The sequence below is a fragment of the Ochotona princeps genome, chromosome 21, assembly GCF_030435755.1.
Source record: "Ochotona princeps isolate mOchPri1 chromosome 21, mOchPri1.hap1, whole genome shotgun sequence".
Classification (NCBI taxonomy): domain Eukaryota; kingdom Metazoa; phylum Chordata; class Mammalia; order Lagomorpha; family Ochotonidae; genus Ochotona; species Ochotona princeps.
The window spans coordinates 14,696,762-14,720,685 of NC_080852.1; the positions used below are offsets into that span (position 1 = coordinate 14,696,762).

Here is a 23,924-nt window from a genome sequence, read left to right on the forward strand (position 1 = left end):
AAAAAAAAGGTCATTTTAAATAGTATTTAGGAAGCATACATGTTCGAAGAGCAATTTTACAAGATACGATTTAGTGAAAAGAAAACCAAACACATTCCTAAATAACACTGCAGAGATTACTAATATTCTCATGTTACTGATTTTCCTATGGTATTTTAAAACAGTTCTTAGGATTGTACTCTGGTTTTTGTTTTTGTTTTTATGTAAGATTAATCATTTTAAAGTAAATAATTCAGTGGCATTTAGCACAGTCAGAATTTTTTTTCTACCAGCCACCACCTCCATCAACTTCAAAAACAGCTTTATCATCCTAAAAGGAAACCTGGTCCACATTAACCAATTGCTGCTCCAGTGCCTTTGCCCCATTTCTAGCATCTGTTGATTTGCACCTGTCTCTTTGGAGTTACCTGTTCTAGATACTCCATAATATGTTTGTCTTTAATGGATAGGGTCATGAAATATAATGTTTTTAAGGTTCATCTGTATTCTGGGATGTGTGTGTATTCATTCCTTTTTATTATGGAATAATATTTCATCATAAGGAGGTGCTACCATTGGCTTATCCCTTCTTCCCACTATGAGCTTTTGAATTGTTTTCCTAGTGAAGCTGTGAGTATTCATATATAAGCATTTATTTAATTACTCATTTTCTCTTCTTTTAGATATATGCTCAGGGGCAGAATTGCTGGATCATATAGCAATTCTGTATTTAACTTTCTGACAGATCAGAAACTTTCTACAGCAGCTGTACCATTTTAACTTCTTACTGGCACTATGTAAATTTTCCCATTTCTCTTCATTCTAACAGTTGCTATTTTCCATTTTTGAAATTATAGCCTCCTTAGTGGGTACCCAGTTGTATCCCAGTATGGTTTTGATTGGCACTTTCGTTTCGAAAAGATACTAAGTATGTTTTTATATGCTTGCTGGCCATTTGTATATTTTCTCTAAATAAATGCCTGAGGCTTTTATTCATTTGAAGAGAATTTGTAATTGTGATGAAATTCACTTGAGTTGCAATTTAGCATCTGAACCATTTTTAAATGTACAGTTCAGTAATATTCCTCTTTCCATTTTTAAATCCACACCTTTGGCTTTTGTTGTTGAGTTGTGGCTCCTTATATATTCTGAATGACAATTCCTTTTCAGACACGTGACTTTCCAGTGTTTTCTCCTACCAACAGGTTTCTTTTCACTCTGGTAATAGTGTCATTTGATGCACAAAAGGTTTTAATTTTGATAAAGCCTAATAAATCTGCTTTTTCTTTCTTGCATTTGATTATGTTGTCATGTTGAAGGCAGCTTTGCCAAATGTCATAGATATTTTCTGATGTTTTCAAAGGATTTTGTTTAGATTCTGAGTCACATCGTGACTTTACACGATGTGAGGTAGGAATTCAGCTTCATACTTTTGCATATAAATGTCTATTGTCCCACTGCTATCTAAGAGAATATTCTTCTTTTTAAAAAGATGTATTGTTTTTCTAAAAGTCAGAGTTACTGAAAGAGGAGACAGACCTTCCAGCTGCTACTTCACTCCGCTCCCCCAAGTATCTGCGACAGCCAAGACTGTGTCAGGCTGAAACCATGTGCCTCTTGCAGTCTCCCACAGAGGCAGTAGGCATCCATGCACATAAGCTGTTCTCTGCTGCATTTCCTGGGCCATCGGCAGCAGCGTCGCAGCTTTTGTTTACATACTTTTTTTTGAAAGACGTAGAATGTAAATAACAGACAGAGTCAAAGTGGTCTTCCCTCCGCTATTTCACTCCTCAAATGATCACAAGGCTCAGGCTAAACCAGGCTAAAACCAGAAACTGGGAACCCAGATTAGGTTTCCCACTGGGTGCCAGGCATCCAACTGCCTGAATGTACACCTTCAGGAAGCTGTGCTCAAAAACAGAAACAGAATTCAAACAGGTGTTCTGACATGGGCTGCAGCTATCCCAGGCAGAGGCTTAGCCACTGCATTCACATGCCTGCTTTTAGAGTGTGAGAGAAACTGGTTAGCAGTTTTATTATGGTATCTTTGATATCAGGGTAATTTGGGCCTCACAGGATGAGTTACGAAATGTTTCTTCCTCTTCAGGTTTTCAGGTTTTTTGGGAAGCATTTGAGAATGATTGGTGTTAGTACTTGTGAAATGCTTAGTAGAATTTGCCAGTGTTTAGTCTTAGGATTCTGCTTGCTTCAAGATTTTGAACTAATGATTGATTTTCTCTACTTCTTGCTGTATTCATATTTTTAATTTCCTTGTGAATCAGTTTTTATGATTTGTGCATTTCTAGGGAGTTGTTTTGTGTGTGGTAATTTGCATGTTCCCAATAGATTATCTAATATTTTGGCACAGAGGCAATCATAGTAATCTGGTAATTCTCTAGAGAGTTGTCATAATGGTTTTAGTAATGGAGCCTTTTGTCTTAGTCCATTCAGCTGAAGATTTGTCTTTTTCTTTTTTTTCTCACCTTTCTCAAAAAACCTATTTCTGTGTCTGTTGATTTATTTTATGTATTATTTTCTCCTCTGTTTCACTTATCTCTGATCTGATCTCTGTTATTTCCTTTTTTCCTCCTGATTTGGGATTTGGCTTGCTTTTCTTTCTCGAGTTCCTTAGGATATAAATTTAGATTATCAGATCTTTCCTCTTTATTAATGTGGTTACTGGCAGCTATAAATTTTCTGTAAGATATGCCCTTATTATATCACAATTTTTTTTATGTTTTGTTTTCCATTTATCTCAAAGTATTTTGTTAACGCCTATTGTGATTTCTTCTCTATTATTTAATTTCCACTTCTTTCTGAATTTCTCACTTTCTTTTTCTGTTACTGTTGCATTGCCTCGCTTCATTTTGTTATTTCACCCATTTTAAATATATTGAGGTTTGTTTTGTAGCCCAACATAAGGTCTTTCTTTGAAAACATTCTGTGTGTAGGAGAAAAGTGTACATTATTGCAAATGCAGAATTAGAAATTCCATTGATACTATCTTACCAAATTTGAACAGGTTTTGCTCATGAAATATTTACCTAGTGGTTATAGCCCTTTAGTTGGGTTGCAGTGTTTTTAACAAAGTTGTTTATTTCCATTTTTGGTGCCTGGACAGTTGCTTCAGTGTCCAGCTCCTGGAGTGCGCTACCATGCCGTTTGTATGGTATCATTAGGCAATGTGTTAAAACCTGGCAATATATCTCTAGTTTTGTTTTTATTTTATTTCTTCCCCTTTTCTATGTGTATGCCATATTTTCCACTATTTTGTCATATCTTTCACTAATAACATAGTAGAGGTTGTCCGATGTAAAAATATTAGGACACATTTCAATTACTCTATCTTTACAGTTTCCCAGAAGTCTAAAATGGTCATCACAGAACTCAGCAAATGCCTGTTTTAGCTACAGAATTCTGCTGGGTGCAGGGGATTTCAGAATATTCATTGGAAAATGGAAATAAAGGATAAATTTAGTGGCAGGCATTGTGGTAAGGTGGATTAAGCTGTCACCTACAGTGCCAGCATCCTGCATGTGAACCAGTTCAAGTTCCAGGTACTTCAACTTCCTGCTCATGTGCCTGGAAGGCAGCAGAAGATGAGTCAAGTAATTGGGAACTACCACCTGTGGGGGACCTGGATCAGTTCCAGGCTCCCTAACTTTGACCTGGCCCATCCTTTGTGACTATATGGGGGTTATACCATAAGTTGGAAAATCAGTTTGTGTGTATATATGTGTGTGTCCCTATCTGTGATTCTATTTTCCAAATAAATAAATCTTTCTGAAAAGATAAATCTGTCTTGGTACAAAACCAGTTTTGAAACCCATGCGTAAAATGGTTGTATAATCCAGGGCAGGATCAATCACTTGTCTCATTATTTTGGGTAACAACTCTCTGGCCCACTGTGTTTGAAACATATGTCTCTTGCAGGATATTATGAGAAAAGTAAAGGAAAAAGATTTGCTGAGTTGTGTATTCATTTTCCTTTGTTTTCTTCTCCCAGTGCAGCGTCACCTGTGGACAGGGATACCAGCTCAGGGCAGTGAAGTGCGTCATTGGGACTTACATGTCAGTAGTGGATGACAATGACTGCAGTGCAGCAGCAAGACCAACGGATAGCCAGGTGAGTGTTCTTGTTGCAGTCAGCTTCTGGCTCGGGGCCCTAAGATACCTAAACTTCCCAGCAGTTCAGATAGTTGAAATCTTCTCATAGCTGAATGTGCGACTAACCAGCTGATTGAATTGTCTGGATTAGACTGTTGGTGACATTCAGAACCTAATATTTTGGATGTACCTGTTTTATTGTTTCATAGTTAATTGAAATATATGTAGATTCGATTCTGATTCTTCTTGGGTGGGTGTTTTTCATCACTTGAACTCATTTTCCTAAACATTTTTTTCATCATATCTGTTTTATGTTCAATAACTCGAATCATTTGTTCAGATCATGTGTGATAAAGCTAGCTTTGACCCACCAACGAACTAATTGGTAAGTTTCTCAGGAATTTTGTAAGCTAGTTGTTAAACATGTTTAATTTGTGTGTGCACATTTACATGTATTACAAATATGACATCCAGATACATGTAATAACTGAAACCATAAGCCTATAACTAAATCAATGATATGGAAAAGAAAAGCTGATACATCCTGAAGACTTCTCAGTTCTTCACTTACTGCCCGTTGCTCTCTGTGCTCTTGTCGTTCACCTGTGTGTATCTGTGCAGTGCGTGGACAGGGTCGTGAGCATCTCTTCCCAGCTCTGTTTCATTGATTTCAAGTTGGTAGCTTCAAACTGGCCATGGTGGGCACATGTGCACGCCTGAGATTGGAAAGTGCCACAGATTCGGGCTTTATTTACTACTTGGCTGGTGGTTTGGCTTAGGAAAGTGATAGAGAATATGTTCATTTAGACTCTACTTAAAGGGATCATAGGATGTAGCTCTTACATTGTGAATAATAGGGAGAATATTATTTTCTGTAGCAGTTTCATTGCAAAGGCATGAGTAATATGAACACAATATAGTGAGAAGATACTGTTACAGTTCTTATCATTTGATCCCTCAAAGAAGTCTGTCAGGACATCACTCAGTCAGGTTCTGACTAGCATCATTTTATTGTCACCTTACTTTTAAATGCAAAGAAAATATCAATATTCACATTCACGCCTCAATTATATCTGTTGATGATTCAAAAATTCAGGAACAGCGATGTGGAATAGCGAGTAAAGCCACTGTGTACAATGCCAGCATCCCATAAGGGTTTCCATTCAGATCCTGCTTGTTCCACTAATGATCCGGGGAGAGCAGTGGAAGATAGCCCAAATGCTTCTACCTTGCCGCTCTGTGGGCGAATATCATATGGAAGAATATCTTAGTTCCTGGCTCTGGCCCAGCTCCAACAAAGCAGCCACTTGGGGAGTTAACCAACAGAAGGAAAATCTCTCTCTCTGGAATTTTCACTTTCAAGTAAATAAATACTTTGTAAAGGAGTAGGTTTTTTTTAAGATTTACATATTTTTATTGGAAAGTCAGATATACAGAGAGGAAGAGAGACATAGAGGAAGATCTTCTGTCCATTGATTCACTCCCCACGTGGCGACAATGGCTGGAGCTGCACCAACCCGAAGCCAGGAGCCCGGAGCTTCTGCTGAGTCTCCCACATGGATGCAGAGTCCCAAAGCTTTGGGACATCCTCAACTGCTTTTCCAGCCCACAAGCAGGGAGCTGGATGGGAAGGAAATGGGCCTCCAGGACAAGATCTGGTGCCCATATGGGATCCTGAAACATGCAAGGCAAGGACTTTAGCCACTAGGCTACCACACCAGTCCCTAAAGGAGTGTTTTTAAAAGCCCAGCAAAAGTGAATGAGAATCAGTTAGCCATATGAATTTAAAGTAGTTGCATATTTTATTATTATTTGTAAATTGTTTGCTACACGTTCTGTATGTCAATAAAATTTATAACAAGGATAGATATCTGCATGTGGTGTATGTATACATCTATAAACACATATAAATTTTTTTCTCAAGAGAGCTGGTTGATAACCATCCATGCTTATGTTACTCTGTGTGGATTCTGACTTTGGCTTTTTTTTCCCTACAAATCTACACAGGGGACTGGGATGTCCATCTCCTTGTTAATTGCTGGAGTTAGGATTGGGCTTAGTCTATGCACACAGCTCAGGCACTGAGCAAAGCCTCATTCCAAACACCCTCAACCCGCCGAATTTCAGAGTGTGCTGTTAATTGGTAAAGAAGTATCAGAAAAGTCCGTGGTTATTGTGACAGGGCACATCTTCTCAGGGATCAGTTAGCCAAACGCCTGTAACCTCAGGCATCTTAATCTCTATTATTTTGTCAAAATGTGCCAAACAATAGTAAGATATGTACCTCAGAAATATTAGCAATGATACTTAAAGCAACCCCAGAATGGGGACGTAGCAACTCCCTTAGGAATTCAGTTTTCTTCTAAGATTTTCTATTATAGTCATTTGACTAAAGGCCACCTCCCACATTGCTGTGTGGATTTCTCCACTCTGTGAGAAATAATCTCTGGCATTCTTTGAACAATGGGCGGAAACATAGGCAAGGTTTAGAGGTAAGTGTGAGACCCATAAGGTGATAATATGTCAGTCACATTCAGCACCAAGCCTTGATACATCTCTGACACATAGTAAATAAACATTAAATGAAAGAAGAGTTGCTGACCGTCAGATATTGGAATAATTTTGAGCAGGTGTATGTGTTATTTTTCCATCAGTAAATCTAGGAATATCATTCATATACAGATAACTGCTGCTTAGTACAGGGACTTTTTCTCTGAATAATTGAAGTGCATCATATAAATTTCTGGCGCTGATCTCTTAAATTATGTCTTTCCAAACCTCTTGGAGAATATAATGAAAAGATTATGCATTGATTTTGAATTTTTTACACCAGAAATAAACTTCTCATTTCATTTTTCAGTGAAATTTTTGGAAATACCATTCTAGCTAGATTTGATTTTAGGACCTAGGGTCTTATCTTTGGGTTAACTGGAAAACATGTTTGTGCTAAAGAGATTATGTAAGAGTCAAATCAAACCTTGATCATTTTACTGTAAGAATTAAGTTTAAAATAGCACCTTACTCTCTTAGAAGTTTTGTACCAATTTTTTCTTCATTCAGGTAAACAGGTAAATAAATGCAGCTTTAAAAAGTCACGCCATAACTTCCTGCCCTATATTAAGGAATGTACTACATGATTCAGGCTGTGTCCAGTTTTACAGAAGTTGAAGCTGGGGGCAGAGGGATGTCCTGTGACCTGGCCCTGAGCCCTTAACCTTCTTGCCTTTACATGTGTATACATCTTGAATTGCATTGCCTTGAACATCACATGGACTTTTTCTTCTTTCACATCTAGGACTGTGAATTACCATCTTGTCACCCTCCTCCAGCTGCCCCAGAACCAAGGAGAAGCACACACGGTGTGCCAAGAACTCAGTGGCGATTTGGGTCTTGGACTCCAGTAAGATACAGAGTGGGAAAAGTGAGGTGGGAGGACATGAGGGGAAGCAGGCATTCTCTGACGTGACTGTAGGAAGTTGGCCCTGGTTCTAGCAGCCATTTCACAGAACACATCTGCACTGTTTTTCTCTAATCCCCAGTGCTCAGCTACTTGTGGAAAAGGGACCCGAATGAGATATGTCAGCTGCCGAGATGAGGATGGCTCTGTGGCTGATGAGAGTGCCTGTGCTACCCTGCCCAGACCAGTGGCCAAGGAGGAATGTTCTGTGACACCCTGTGGGCAGTGGAAGGCTTTGGACTGGAGTGCTGTAAGCAAATGAATTCATTGGTATGGGGAGGGCAGGAGACCTGTAAAGGGGGTTAAAGAGGAAGTGTCCTACATTGTGAGTAATATTTCAGAGTTGTGCTTAGTGTATGATTGGAATTATCTTGCTCCATACCTATGTAATTGGTCAAGAATCTATGAAACCTTGGTCAGTTGTGTGGGCAATAGGTTATTGGCATGATCAGTAGATGTCATAATTGCATATGACTTTGAAAGGGCCAGTAAAATAGATCTGTGTGAAAACCCAGACCTTTGCAATTAGTAGATGGTATGACCTTGGAATATCTGGTTAAAGTTCATGAGCCTCAGTTTCCTCTACTTTTAAAAGAAGACCCAGCAGAATACCTACCTTATAGGGTTATTGGGAGAATTATTCAAGATTATATATGTTAAATGCTTAGCAAGCAGTAGGTACTCAATAAATGATAGACAATCTTACTTTCACTTCTTGAATATCTATCCATCCATCCATCCATTTATCCATCAATTCTCCCTTCTCTCAGCTATATCTCTTTACTCATTAGATATTAGTGAACACTTGTACAGGAAGAGCAGTGAACAGTGAATAATAAAGTGTCTGCCTTTGTGGAAATTATTTCAGTTAAGGACAGGGAACAAATAAATATGTAGTGCGGCAACAATACTAAGTACAAGCAAGATGTCAAGCAGAGTTAACGGCATGGATACAGATGGGACATGCTTTCAGATAGGGTATAGTCAGAAAGACATTGCTCAGGACCTAAGTGAAGTGAGGAGGTAAACCACATGGCTATCTTGGAAGAGCAAACAATATGTTGGGGACAAAATCCCTGAGACGGGAGTGTAGCTAATGTGTTGAAGAAGCGTCCATGAGGCTAGTATGACTGGAGTACAGCAAGTAGAGAGTAAGTCAAAGAAACGCACTTAAAGGGTATAGTATGTTAGCATAAGGATTTTGACTGTTCTCAGTGAACTGGGAAGTCACTAGATGAAACATTGGGGTTAAATAGAATCATGATATGTGGTCAACAGACTTGGGTGGAGATGTCACGTTTGTAAGCAGGAGTTCCGCTGCAAGACCATTCTCAGAGTCCTGGCAGGCAAGGTGATGTCTCAGATCAACGAGGTGAGGGTGGAGAATATGACAGGTGTTTGGATTGGGGTGTGTTTTAAACTCTGAGCTGATGGAATTGCTCAGTGAAGTTGGTATGAGGTGGGGAAGAAGGAGTAGAGACAATTGTGATTCCAAGATTTGGAACCAGAGCAACTGGAAAAATCACAGGCCTCCTACTGAAGTGCACATTCAAGAATTTACAGCTGACTCTGACTGCCAAATGACCCGTCTTTTCTGTTTCTAAACCTTCAACGCAGTGTTCTGTGACTTGCGGGCAAGGTAGGACAACCCGGCAAGTGGTGTGTGTCAACTACAGTGACCAGGTGATCGATCAGAGCGAGTGTGACCAAGATTACATCCCAGAAACCGACCAAGACTGTTCCATGTCGCCATGCCCGCAACGGACCCCAGACATGAGCTTAGCCCAGCATCCTTTCCAAAATGAGAACTATCGTCCCAGGAGCCCGGGCCCCAGCCGCACCCACGTGCTCGGTGGACACCAGTGGAGAACTGGCCCCTGGGGAGCAGTGAGTATTCCCTGAAGCGCTTCCCTAGTGTGCTTGCTTCTCTTTCACTTGAGGTGGGGTTTGGGGAGAAGAAAACTAGAAGTGCCTGTTGATCCTGTTTTCCCCACAAGAGATTGGTGTTGTACATTGTCAGGTGAGAAGCAATATTTCCTAAGTTAATATGGTCCCAGCAAGGGGGTTCTAGGGTCACGTTGCCTATAGCCCTCAGTGGAATGGAGGAGGGTGTCACTGTTGGATGGTGCAGTCAGGTAGGTGTTTTGAAAGCCATCATGGTCACAGATAGGGGCCCTGGACAGCTGATACCTGTAGGGGAAATTGAGATGACAGAGAAATTTCACTGAAAGAGAGATCTTGCCTTTGCTGCCCTTTCTTTGGATGAGTGCTGTCACAAAGGGGCATGCACAGAGGGACAGTGGGTAGTAGTCAGTCATTGTCTTGGACTGGGGAAAGATGGCAGGGTAGGTAAGACATGTGCCAGAGGTTCCCAACCCTGTTGGACTCTGTGGGGTGTGGCCTTTGTTTGGTGCAGACCCATATTTGTAAATTGGGCTGGGAGGGAGTGCTTAGGTCCCCATTCTTCTTAGTGCTTCTGTTTCCTGTCTGTAAAAAAGCCTACTGTGTCACAGTTCCTGCCTTCTGGCCGTTAGAATCTTTGAGATGTTGCGAGTAAGGCCCCTTGCTTGCCCTGGCGTGAGAACTTCAATGGGTGTCAACACTTGGTTCCTTATGATCTCCTAACTAGAAATGCTTGGAAAAACACTTACTATATAAAGAGAATATATATGCTCTTGGATTTTGTTAATTAAAAAGCACCCATTCCCCTGCTCCAAAAAAGCATGCTGCAGATTCTGATATGTGTTTTGTTGGAACTAAAGGAGGCATTCTTGAGCAGGTGTATGGTTACCAGGGCCTTACCACTCAACAGTCTCCTTTCTAGTTGCTTACTAGCAATGTCTTTCTAGGATCACTAATTGTGTTTAATTATTTCTGAAGTACAAATAATGAGACGGAAGCTGTCTGCTTCCCACGTGGTTTGGGTCAGTCACTTGGGTGTCCTTTGCTCTGAATACAGATTAGCCACACGACTGCACTCACAGCAAATGTGAGCTGTTTCCAGACCAGCAGCTAAGGCACTCAGCACCTGCACCATTGCATTCCCCTGGCCTGCTTCCCGCTCGAGCTTCCCTCTACCTAGATGAGAAAGAGATTTTTGTTTTGGGAAATGGAAGGATGAGCAGAGTTATCACTGAACATCCTATGTTTATCCTGGTTGATAAAATGTAAAACTCACACCTGTGATTCCAGCGATAGAACTAGGAATTTTATTTTTACAAAATATTTAGTGCTGTTCTTTTTTTAAAAAAAAATGTATGTATTTTATTACAAAGTCAGATATACAGAGAGGAAGAGAGACAGAGAGGAAGATCTTCCGTCCAATGATTCACTCCCCAAGTGAGCCGCAACGGCCAGTGCGCGCCGATCCTGTGCCGATCAGATGCTGGGAACCGGGAACCTCTTCCGAGTCTCCCACGCGGGTGCAGGGTCCCAAAGCTTTGGGCCGTCCTCAACTGCTTTCCCAGGCCACAAGCAGGGAGCTGGATGGGAAGTGGAGCTGCCGGGATTAGAACCGGTGCCTATATGGGATCCCGGGGCTTTCAAGGTGAGGACCTTAGCCGCTAGGCCACGCCGCCGGGCCCATTAGTGCTGTTCTTATTTCAGACTGCACTAAGGATAATGCATTTCTTTAAGACTGAATGACTGTGCCCTTGGACAGAGTTTAACATTCTGCAGCATGGCACCACCATTGTTTTCCTCTGTGTGCCTGTTTGGACAGTTTTTTTCCTCTAAGTGATGCAAAATTGAAGCTGGACAATGTGATGTTTTTCAGCCCTAACTTGGCCTGTCCGACCTTCTCCCAGGAGTGTAAAGTGTGCACTGGCATGTTCATCTTAACATTGCACAGTACACAAGTTGCACCTGACAACTACATAACACACAGTGTGAGCCCTTCTTCAGGGAGCTCATCTTTTCACAGGGCAATGAAGTCCAGGGGTGACATAGTAAAGAAATGATACACAGCTGTATTATTAAGAGGAAAAACTCAAGAGCTAAATGTGTATTACAATGTTTAAAAATTAATTTTATTTATCTGAAAGAGAGTTACAAAGAGGAAGAGAGAAAGTGACAGATAGAGGATTTCTATCCACTGGGTTACTCTGCAAATGGTCAAAGTGGCCTGAGCTGGGCCAGGCTGTAGTCGGGAACTTCGTCTGGGTTGTCTGTGTGGTTTCAGGAGCCCAAGCAGTTGGGCTATCCTCTGCTGCATTCTGAGGTGTATTAGCAGAATGCTGGATTGGAAGTGGAGCAGTCATGACTTAAACCCTATCCTTACAGAGGCTGAAATCACAGGTTGTGGACTTTATCTGCTATACCATAACACTGGCCCCTAAAAATATGTTTCCAACATACAATTAGTTTTCCCCCAAGCAAAGTTAATTCAAATGCTAGTTTGTGTGTGTGTGTGTGTGTGTGTGTGAGAGAGAGAGAGAGAGAGACACATATTTTCAGGTTTAAAAACAATCCATCAGAACCCTCAGAGAAAAGAGGTAGAATTATTTAAGTCAAAAATATACCTAATTTTTTTTCAGATGTAACTAGCAAGTTTGTTAGCCTGGTGTATATTTTAAAAAGTAAGTCCAGTGCAAAATGAGAAAGTATGAATATTGATTAAGGTTCATTTAAAGAAAAAAAATTGAGAGATGTGCATACAGAGAGAAGTTGTGAGAGATAGAGATAGAGAATAATCACAGTATTCTCATCCACTGGTAATACCCCAAATTCCTCCAGTGATTGGGATTAGGTCAAAGCTTGGGACTGAAAATTCAGTCAACTTCTCCTACATAAGTTTCAAGGATCCAATCACCTGAGCCATCACCACTGCCTACCAGGGTCTGCGTTAGTAGGAAGGTGAAGTTAAGAGCTGCAGTCAGGCATCAAATCCAGGTACTTCGATGTGAGGAACATAGCCTGTATGTCACTTGGTAAGCTAAATGCCCACCCCTGTGGTTGTACATTTAAACTACTTACAATTGGTGCAGCATAGGCAGGGAAATTGGACTGCTTCAATGTAATAAAATATATACATGTCTTGATGTGGAAGATGATCAGCAAGAAACAATGTCAGAGCATGTTTCCAAATAGCAGTGGTTGGAACGTGCATTCGATAAAAAGCACAAATCAACCTTCAGAACTGGAACTAAAAGCATGCTTATGAATGCTGTCTTAGGCTTTATCATTTGTGGGAATTACATTGCTTTAAGACCAGCTGGTTATTTATAGGCACACTGATTTTACAAACTAAGGGTCAGAGTGAAGGATACTAGCAAACACATTGGGTTTAAAAAGATAAGGAAATTGTGGGAAGAAAAAACACTCTAGGTATAGATAAATAGGAGAGCTATGAGAAGCTCGTGTGGGAAATGAACTAAAATGCAAACAGGAAACAGTGCCACCCGGGAGAGAGAGTTTAAGGCTCCAAGAACAGCCCAAGAGACATTTATCAAGGTGGATTTCAATTTAGTTCATTGGGGAAGTAAAAAAATCAACAGAACAAATCTTGCTTCTGTCAGCCGTTGAGGTGAAGGCTATTGTAAAGAAACAGAAGGGAGCATTTACCTGTTCATAAGTAATGTCTAAATGACATTCTGCGGTGCTTGCCTGGAGTCATTGAGTGAGTTCATATGGAAGCTTAATTTCAATAACTGACAATTCATTAAGCATGTAATTTGACATCTGTGTTAGAAAGGAAGTCCTTGTTAGCTGTAAAAAGCACTTGAAAAGGAAAGAATTTCTAAATAAACTGGTATCCAGCCATACTTCTGCACCTCTTGGAGCTGTGGAGAGGGATAAGGAAGATGGCAAAGGGGGCTGTTCCCCAAGTAGCTAGACACCTAACTCATGTAGCATTTAGCAAGCACCTGTTGAGGACCTGTAAAAAGTTACAGGTCTGCCCTATAGATATGTTTGTAAGTGGTGCGCATTCCCATGATAGGGAAGTTCTCAGATTCCCTCAGTTACCTTTTGGCCTTTGTGAACAATTTGACCACAGTTTCCGTCATGTTCCTTTCTGACTTTTCACCTAACTGCTTTTTGTGCCTGTGACATTATGATTGAGGTGAAGTTAACTTGTTGAATGATGTGTTTAGTGTTCCAGTACCTGTGCTGGTGGATCGCAGCGGCGTGTTGTTGTATGTCAGGATGAAAACGGATATCCAGCCACTGACTGCGTGGAGAGAATCAAACCTGATGAGCAAAGAGCCTGTGAATCCGGACCTTGTCCTCACTGGGCTTACGGCAGCTGGGGAGAGGTGAGCATGAACCATGCGACTGCAAGGCCTTGGCAAGAAGGCAGCAATGAGGCATGGTGCAAGCCAGACTCAATTGCTGTTCAAACTTTACCTGAAAGTAAAACTGATTCTAGTAGAAGTTTCTAGATTTAGATGAACTAGATAGACCTGTCCTAAACTGCATAAGAGACTTGCATAAGAAACTGCTTGAATGTATAAGAAAGGAAAATTAGGCAAGAAGGCAAATTAAAATCCTGCTTTAAGTTGTTTATTAGCTCTGGTGGTTAAAAAATGAAACGGATAAGGTGATTGAAATTATCTGTTAGGCTGATCCATCAAAATCTTGCCTTATTATTATGGTTTTGGGGTGTTTGTGATAAACTCTTACTCCTCCAGTAGTACTGTCTCCCAGTATTCTGAATCCTCAACAGCAAGCAAAATGCCTAGGTGTCTCTAGTTCTCTAGCGAGGATGTGTTTGAATCACGGAAGCCAGTAATCAGCTGTTACATTCTCAAGTTAGGACATTCTTCAACTGTTCCCTTTCCAGAGATGCCTGCTATGACTGATAAAGGGCGCTGATATATTCGGAGCAGAGAGAGCTAGGTTCCTTTCCCTGCCCTTTTTGAGAAGCCTTGGATCTTGGCTTTCCAAAATGTTTACGTCCTCTTCTGCAAATGAGGACATTAATAGCGTCAACTACACAGTATTCCCGACCATTTCATGTGGTAGAACATGTCAGATGGTTTTCACACAGCCCTCAATCCACTGATGTTCTAATAATGTAATAATAAACATTATTCATGTTAAGAATAGTCATTAGCCTAAAGAGCACTATTATTATTCAGTGAGTTTTTGTGTCCCTATTATATGTAGACTTAGATTGTTATTGTATTATGTTTAATTAATCAGTGGGGCAACACATTTACAGTTTGTTGACCTGGTCTACTTGACTATGAAATTTACCAAGTAAAACCTGAGAATTAACACTTGAAAGACTCCAGTGCGGGGGGGGGGGGCGGGTAGGGGGGGGCAGGGGAAGGACAGAGGGACACCTTAGATCCTATTGTTGACTGACCCACGTCAAGCATGCGCATGTCCTGATTTCCTAAACGTATTCTGGTAGTCACTGGCAGTCATCACAGGGACTTTTGTTGACTTTCATTGACAGTTATGTCATTCTGGAGAGCTTGGCTGAAGCAAGGAAGGGGGAGTAAGACTGTGAGACCCACGTAATGTGGGTTTCCCAAAACTCTGAGCAAACTTCTATCCCATGGGGACTTGTGATTAAGCCTCTGTAATTGGATCCCAGCCAGAAGCATGCACACATTTGCCGGCCTACTTGCTGTCAGCATGGACCCGATCATTCCAATTACTGTGGGAGATCTGGCTCTGACACAGCAGGAAAACTGACTACCAGTGTCCCTGGATCTGAGCACAGCAGCACTGTCCAAGAAATACAGCTTGTTCCTGCCTTAGAAGCTTGACTCTGGCCAAGCACTGGAATGTTAGCCAGTGTTCCCACCACGTGTTTATTCATCCAAAGAGGAAGTCATATCTGTCCTCAGATTAAGTGAGAGAGTAAAATACTTTACCATCATAACATACCATGGGCGTTGGTATCAGAGAATGGCCAGAGGTTGGTGACAGCAACTTAGAAGTTGCCACAAAGTAAAATTCAATAAGTCATTGTTTACTTAATTTTAAATTGGGTATTTTTTGTTTTGCTTATCTCAAAACTCTTAGTCACTTGCTAAGAGGCTGACTTTGATCAAGTTAATTAACTCTTCAATTTAAAAGCAAAACAGTCTGTTTATTTGAAAAATAGAATAATCGATAGGGAGAGATGTCTGGTCTGCTGGTTTACTCTCCAGCTGATCTAACAACCAGGGCTAGGCCATGGCAAGGTCTGGAGCCAACTCCATCCCTGGGTAACAGGGTCCTAAATATTTGGGCCATCATTTATTGCTTCCCAGGTCCATTACTGGAGTTAGATCAGAACTTGAGGAGCCAGAACTCATACCAGTCTTATGATATGGAATACAAGTAGCATCAAAAGCAGCTTAACCTGCTATACCGCAATGCATGTGCCTGATGAACCTATCTTAACCTCAGTTCTCCCACATATAAAATGTGGAGTGAAATTTTACTCTCCTTTTGATCAGATGAGATCTATCAAAGCTGTCAGTACAGATGAAGACAAAGCACTCAATACATGGTTTCTGCTAGATGCCATTTAAGTAAGAGAGATTTGGTCAGTTACGTGTATCACTTTTGATAATTTGACTTGACTCTAGCTTTTGGAGATTTCCCTGGCCCAGAGCTGTTAGATTAACTTGGCCAAGAAATTTGTCTCCTAGGGAGAGAAAGTTTAGCATTTGCTATTCACACGAAATAACCATAATCTCCCTTGTCCTTCTTTCAGTGTACTAAGCTGTGTGGCGGAGGCACGCGAACAAGACTGGTGGTCTGTCAGCGGTCCAATGGTGAACGCTTTCCAGACTTGAGCTGTGAAATCCTTGATAAGCCTCCTGACCGTGAGCAGTGTAACACACATGCTTGTCTGCAAGACGCTGCATGGAGTACTGGCCCTTGGAGCTCGGTACGACCCTAACTGTTCTTGTTCGCTACCCAAACCTTTTCATTCCAAGTCTTCTGGGGCATTCCTCTGCAGTCAGTAGTTATCCCCATCACAGGGACAGCCCAGAAAGTATAGTGTATTGGATATGGTTGGATATGCAGTAGAACTGATTGTGTGTGATACTGCCAGAGTGACTTTATAAAGCATGAGTACCTCATTCAGGACCTAATGGCAGGAGTAGCTTTTCTTAACACTACTTACAGACATGTACACACACAGTCACCTGTTGCACAGCAGCCTTTCCATCAGCAAGGGGCCGTGCATGTTACAGTATCTCCAACAGCTCACATGGCCTGGTGCCATCACTCCTGCTTCAGTTTGTGCAGGTGCACTTGATGGTGGACACCAAATGACAGTCACCCAGTGATGCCTTTCTCAGAACAAGCTTCTGCAAGTGCAAGGATTGAACTTGACAGCTCAGGAGCAGGCCTTCTTTCCATATTTAGGCTGCGCTAGTTTGGGCTTTAGGGAAAATGTTTCTGCTTCTTGAGGCTGAAGTAATATTCTTGGTGGTGATTATAACTTGCCTGCATGTGATGTGGGTCCAGCTCTCACCATCATCGTCACTGTGTCCATACCAGCCCAGTAGGTAGAAATCATTCTGAGAATGCAGTGGATGAACAGCAGCATCCGTGACCAGTACCTATGAAGGTATCTGAAACAACACAGGAAGGCTGTTTGACAACATGCTTTGCATCAGTCCTAGTCTTCCTCTGCTGTCTGCTTCACAAGCAGCTGAGGTGGCCAGCCAGGTTTGCCACTATTGATGCCATACATGCTTCTGCGGCAGGTCTGGGCTAATAGGAGGACAAGCTGTGACAAAAACACTGCTTTGGTCAAGTTGTGTTATAGCTAGGGAGCCATTAGGGCTGGTTCATGGAAGCAGAGCGGGTGTTGCCTGTCAGTGCTCCAATTGCACTGCAGCTGAATTTAGTGACATGTCATCACCAGAAGCCTTTTGTATTCAGTATGGTTCTGAGAAAGTCTTACTCATTTCTGAAACCACCAAAAGCACAGAATAACTGAAGTGAAATGGTTCATCTCTATGATGCTTCTAAGAGTTAAAGGATTTTAGTGTCTGAGATTGTCTTCAAGTTTAACCCTATGTCATCAGTGTATTTCTTTAGTTGGGCTATCATGATGTCATTCACAATCTTAAGAAATGTCCCTCTGGGTTTTTGTGTAATTCACTGAGTGCATTTTGTCCATGATGAAGCACCCTTCTCTAATGAATGACTCCAAGAAAACTACAAATAACCTTAGACTGTCATGAGCATCCTCAACTAGTCCCAGCTTCGTGATGTCACATACCCATATGATGGCTGCTGAGAATGTCCTTATTGAGCCTGTTGTGATTTGACCCTGCCTGCTCAACCTACAGCAACATCAAGGCCAGTCACATTTCCAAGGTCTTCTATCTCCCTACAAAGTAATATTTCACTAAAATTGACCAAAAAGTATCTTTTTACCCTTTGCATGAGTACATGAGCTTCTTAATTGCACCCTCTTCTGAACCCAAATTCAGGTCACTATCCCATGTTTTTGTTTGTTAAAGATGTTACGTGGCATAATGAGGGGCAATCCAGTCTTAGCCAATTGTAGGCTGTAGTGCTAGAGGTGCACGTGATTGTATGTACATTCATTTCCACAGCTTCCTCTTCCTTGGACATATTCAAAGTTTGGTGAAAAACCTATTTTTTATAAATGGTGCCACTCTCGATATTCTAAGAGCACAGATACTAAGATTTTAAAATATGAACTGCTGGCAGTTTAAAAACATGAAGTATTTTTAATGCAGTTATTTATCTTGGGATAAGCAGTTTTCAGATTCTGCACAGAAGCAATATGTGTGTGTATATATATATATATGTGTGTGTGTGTATGTATATACACATATATACATATATATTTTGCTGCCTAGGATCATAATGCATCCTTTGTAAAATGGTAAAATTTCAAGATCTAGTTAAATGCCTCCATAATCTTAAGATTAAGCAAGAGCACTTCTGCAAGGCTTTTAAATCATGATTTTGAAAAATATATTAACTCAAAAGCATTTTATTTAACTACATATAGTTGTACTATATGACTTTTTCTAAATATGTGTGTGAGAAGTCAGTCTGAGAGCCTTACCATAGGATTCTGATGCTAATTTTTGGTTGATTTCTGTGATGCTCTGCTACAATGTCTTAGAGATTTTCTATCTAAGCATACCTCAAGGGATTGTGTAAAGAGCCATAAAGCCAGGTCTATGGTGCTTTCTCATTGTAATGGACAGTGAAATTAACAACAATAAAAAGCATATTTGAGGTGCTAACATGTTGCTTTCAACAGAAAGCACATTAGACTTGTTAGAGACCAGAAGTGGCAGTCAGCTGTTCAGCCATTAGCTTTTCCTCCCCAGTCCTCCCACACAGCAGATACTGTACTATCAGGGGCAGCTGCTGCTGTGTGCATGCACTTTCTCCAAGGTCAAGCTGGAAACAGCCTACTTCACCATTTGTTAGTGAGAAGCAGGACTCATACAAGAAACCCTAGAGTCTCGAAGCTCTGTGAAGCAGGGTTCAAGTACATTTTAGCTAGACCATTGGTTCCAGCTTACATCATTGCAGATTTCAGAATCGTGCAATGAAAAAGATCCTCCACTAACCAATCTTTTCTGTCCTTAAAAAAAGTGTCCTTGCCTTTCCTGGTAATGTTTTGGTGGGGTTTTGTTTTGTTTTCTTTGTTTTATTTTACGATCTTCAGAGGCCTCCAGTCCTCTCGTGCAGCCATACCCAAGAGCACATTGGGTAATGAATGACTGGGAAGCGAGCTGTCAAACTGCAGCAGGAAGTAGCTGGAAATTCCAGAGTTTTCTAAAGAATCTAACTCATCTGCAGTCTAGTTAAAGTACAGCAGTCTGCTGGGTGATGTTGTTAGTCTATCATGGTTCTAGTGCATTCCTTTGTACAGTGCTGCGGTGTGTCTGCTGCCTGACAGACACGAGCTGAGGTTCTGCCTGTTTGGGGTTTTCATGACAAACCTGGAAGTGTTCTCTGAGTCTTGCTCTAGGTGTTTTGGAATATGGCTTCTCCACCTGGATAATGAGAATTTATGAACTCATAAAGCAACTGTGTTTTGGTTTCTGCCTGATCAAGTCATGAATATGTGTCTACCTCATTTTCATACTAAAGTTTGCAGCTTCAGTAGCTAGGAGGAAAAAATGTCGGACATCAGTATGTTATAAGCTTGCTGCATCTGTCTCTAGAAGACGATAAAGGCTGTAAATGCCACCATCCTATGTCCTGAACACAGTTCTGAACAGCCACACCTAGGGTTTTCTGAATATTTTGAACAGTACAGATTTCTATGTTTATGTAATAAAGCATATTTATTTTTCCATGTTATTTGGTATACAGTGTTTAAAAATCAGTGTTTATCAGCAAGCTGCAAAGGGAAGTAGGTTATGTGAATTAGAAGTGAATGTATGTGTGGTTTTGGTTTGAAAAAGATGCATTTTAATTTTGTAATTTCCTTCCACCCTGTACAACTCAGCCAAATGTCAAGCTTTGTGTTAATTGGATAGTTCGAAGTGTGTGTTTTAAAGAGATACTTTAAAAAACATTTCTGAGCTAGAAATGATGCTCAGTTACATAAACAAAAAATATATGAGGCTTAGCATTTTGTTGGGTATTTGTTTCTTTTATAATGCTATTGTCCTGATTCACTGAGTCTCAACTATGAAATATGAATGCTGCATATGTTGACTGTGCAGATAATGATAAACAGCAAGAAAACAAAACCAAAAAAAAAAAAAGGTGATTAGAAGAAATGGTTCTGAACCCATGCAAGCAGCTAGCTACAGAAAACAGCAAACCAAATGTGCATAAATTTGATTTGGCTTTATTCTTCATGTTCAGATAACTACAGAAGGCTTATAGAATTTGTCGGTTTTGTCATTTGTTCGTTTGTAGTACATTTCAGCAAGCATTCCTTATGAAAGTAAAATAAGTACTTTTACAAAAAACTTAAAACTTGTAAAATAATCTGCCCTTTAAAAAAAAAATTTTAATGGTCCCAGAATCCACTGACACCTCATTGTTTTGTGGTGCTTCCAGTTTGCACTGCTGTTTGTTAATGGCATCGTGAATTAAAAGACCAGGTTAAAGAGGTCCCAACATGAGCCCAAGGTTGGTTGGTTGGTTGGTTGGTTGGTTGGTTGGTTGGTTTTTCACAAGAGCTGGAATAATTAGGCTTCTTCAAAGAAAATACTGGTAGCAGTAGCTAACTTCACTGCATGTTTACGATGTCCAAAGCCATGCTAAGCAAATGCATACCTATCACATCAACCCTGTTGCTGCTGCCCTGGGCAGGGATGTTTGCAGGATCCCATCTGACTTGAGGATCTGCTTGAAGGATGAGACTGTGTTGTCAGTATCCTAGGTATCTTAATCCTGTTTTTATAGATACCAATTGCAGATTGAATTTTTAGGTTCTCATTTGTATTCAGAAAAGGATATAACTTAAACTTATTGAGCCTCAACATCATTAAGTTAATTTTGGCAGTGTTCTCTTGTCTGAAACAACAGATTATCCACATTAATACTGCTATAGGGAACCTCCAATATGGACCAACCATGAAAACATCAAACAATTGTATAGAGAATGGTAAAAGATCCTTCTCTTTCATTTTTAAAGGCACAATTTTACACAAATAAGGGGCATGAGAATCCAGATTTTGTCCAAAAGGAATTTCACTTTAAATGCATATATATTTTTAAATAAATATGATATTTGTAATGCAAATGAAGCCACAATTTAAGCATATTGTTAAGACTTAAAAAGTACTACTTGGTTCTTTAAATATGGAGTATGTAAAACAAGAAGTTTTTTAAATCAAAATATTATGACATAAGAAATTACGGTTTACCCGAGATCAGTGTAGATAAAGACTATTGTAAACCACACATGTACAGGTTGTCACAGCAATCAAAACATGTACCCATTTCTGTTCTGTATGAGGCAAAACTTAACAGGCTCTTAACATATCAGTGCCATGCTGACAGTGACCGTGTGTCTTTTGGCAACTGTTTCGTGGCAGCTTGGTAGATTGTGCTTTTTGTGGATTTAAAGCATAGGAAAAATTAGGGCTACCAGACTGTGAAGAGGAGAGTGGGTGTTCTCCCTTGCTCATGTCAGGGAGTTGCCCTTGTGCCAGGGAGTTGTGGAATGCGGAGTGGGAGGTTGCAGCCAAGTGGCATTAGCTGGGAGGGACTCCGAGAGCTGAGGAAAGGCATTTGAGGAAGTCTAATCTTATAGAGGGGAAGAGAAGGAGGGAGTGGAAAACTCTGGGTCATTTCTTAAAAAAAAAAAAGTCATCCTGTTTAAGCATGTACTTTTTCAGTGCATGTGTTGTTCTAGGTGAGAAGGGTTCAACAATGAAAAATTACAGCTTTTCATTCTAACAAGGTACTATTCAGTGAAAACTAAATAGATGACTCTTTTTTCATGGTAGCTCTACCAACACGATAAAAACAGAAGTAAAAATTGCCATTAGGTTATAGACCTAATGTGTGTGTTCAATAAAGGTAAACCAGCAGTCTTATTTCCTTAATATGTAGTATTTGAAAGGCAAAAGGAGAGGAGAATAAGAGAGAAAATGACAGTCAGGCAGACAAATCCCATCTGCTGGTTTACTCCCCAAATGCAGGAAATGGCCAGGAGTGGGTCAGGCCAAAGTCAGTAGCCAGAATCTCAATCCAGGTCTCCCCCGCTTTGGGTGAGGACTCATCTACTTTAACAACCCATTCCTGCTGCGTCACAGGGTCTGCATTAGCAGAAAGCTGGAGTCAGGATCTGGTGATAGAACTTGAATGCAGGCACTTCAGAATGGGATGTGAGCGTCTTACCAGCTGGATCAGATGTCTGCCACCCCATCTTAGTGTGAAGTGTACTATTGTCTGACCCATTTGTGTCTCCTTGGAATCAGACCCACATGTAAGTTCAGTGAGCTAATAGTCAGGGTCACTGCAGGACCTGAGTTCCTGCCTGCTCTTCACAGATGTCCTGGTCCTCACATGGATGTGAGAATGCCTGGTCTGGCTGTGATCTGAGGGCTTACTGCCCCTGTGTGATTTCATCTATCCCAATAAAAAGAGAGAGAGTGAGTATACAGATTGCCCCACCGTTGTCTTTACTTGTTATTTGTTCTGAAGTAGGATCATCATCGTGGAAATCCTTAATAACCACAACTTCCCTTTCCAGGCATTTATGAACTAGAAACTTGGCAACCAAAAGGAATGTGTCTTGGGGTGGCATAGAAGATAACCCACCCAAACTGAACCCATCAGCCCATCATTCTCAAAACCTGCATCTTCTTTCTCTAATTAGAGTTTCTCATGGCCCACACACTCCAATAGCTAGTTCATTGGCGGAAAGTTTCTTGTTGCTTTCCAAAGTGGAAGCCACTAATTGTCTGCAGCTCATCCTGAGTGCTTGCTATGTGGATAAGTGCTAAGCAGAGTCTAAGAAATTGTAATTTAGTAACTTAAATATAAGTGGCCACTTCTAGTTGGTGGCTGTCAATTTGGACAGGATAACCTTAGGCAATAGGACACCTTTAGTAGTTAATAATCAACTAGCCAATGAATCAATAAATGTTTGCAGTAAATGGAGGAGAAAAAAAATTTTGATGGCCAATAAAAGGTCTCTGGGATGCCCATCCCATATCAAGTGGTTAGTATTGCTTGCCCTTTCGGTGTTTTGCATGGGGAGCACTGCCGTGGGGGTGTTCCCTGTCAGCTAGTCACTGGAATACACGAAGACAGGGAAAAGAGGCTTAGCAGAACCAGCTGTCTGAAGAGTGGTAACTTCAAGGTTTCATTGTAAAAGCAGCTGTTAAAACAAACTCTCCTCTTGTGCCTCTCAGAGTTCAAGTTCATCGTGGCAGAAAGTTCAGTTAAGGAGAAGGCATATTTATGTGTTCCTTTGGTTTAAAGGGCAAGGCTTGACTTGTGTTTTTATAGGAGAAGGGTAAAGTGGAAAATACAAGGTACCTCCTTGTAAAACCTGGGATTCGGAGAGGTCGTTTCCTCCTTGAAGGGAAAGTTTTAGGAAAGCGGTGTTTCCCTGTTCATGGAGCCCTGTAGGTGAAGGCTGAAGCACATCAGCTTCGCAGAACTCTGTCCTGAACACAGCAGGAGAATCAGAGCAGAAGTAGTGTGACCAGCATTGCTGTCAATGGCCCTTGGTTAACTCCACGAACTCTTGCCTCCATAGTGTTAAGAAGAACCTATATGTGTGCATTCATGTTCATACCCCATCTGAAGCCCCTGGAAATTTTAAATAAATGCAGTAACATTGGCTAGAAGATAGATTGGCAATAAATGTCATCAGTGTGCTTCCAGTGGCCAGACAGACTCTTCTGCCATCCCTTTAGGGCCACATCCTCACTAAGTTACAATAACAATATTGCCATCATCCAGCAGGTGGTCTGTTTTCCAGAACCACGCCTTTATCTGTTGTGCT

At 40.9% G+C, this 23,924-nt stretch overlaps 1 protein-coding gene across 1 annotated transcript in view; it reads left to right on the top strand.

The window, feature by feature from the left end:
- Positions 1-23,924, top strand: part of ADAMTS9 (ADAM metallopeptidase with thrombospondin type 1 motif 9) — a 156,191-nt gene that overhangs the window by 74,262 nt on the left and 58,005 nt on the right. The window contains exons 23-28 of the mRNA XM_058678475.1: positions 3,986-4,105; positions 7,382-7,486; positions 7,626-7,793; positions 9,161-9,430; positions 13,636-13,797; positions 16,200-16,376. Coding sequence (XP_058534458.1) covers positions 3,986-4,105; positions 7,382-7,486; positions 7,626-7,793; positions 9,161-9,430; positions 13,636-13,797; positions 16,200-16,376 — 1,002 coding nt within the window. The remainder of the gene's footprint in view (positions 1-3,985; positions 4,106-7,381; positions 7,487-7,625; positions 7,794-9,160; positions 9,431-13,635; positions 13,798-16,199; positions 16,377-23,924) is intronic.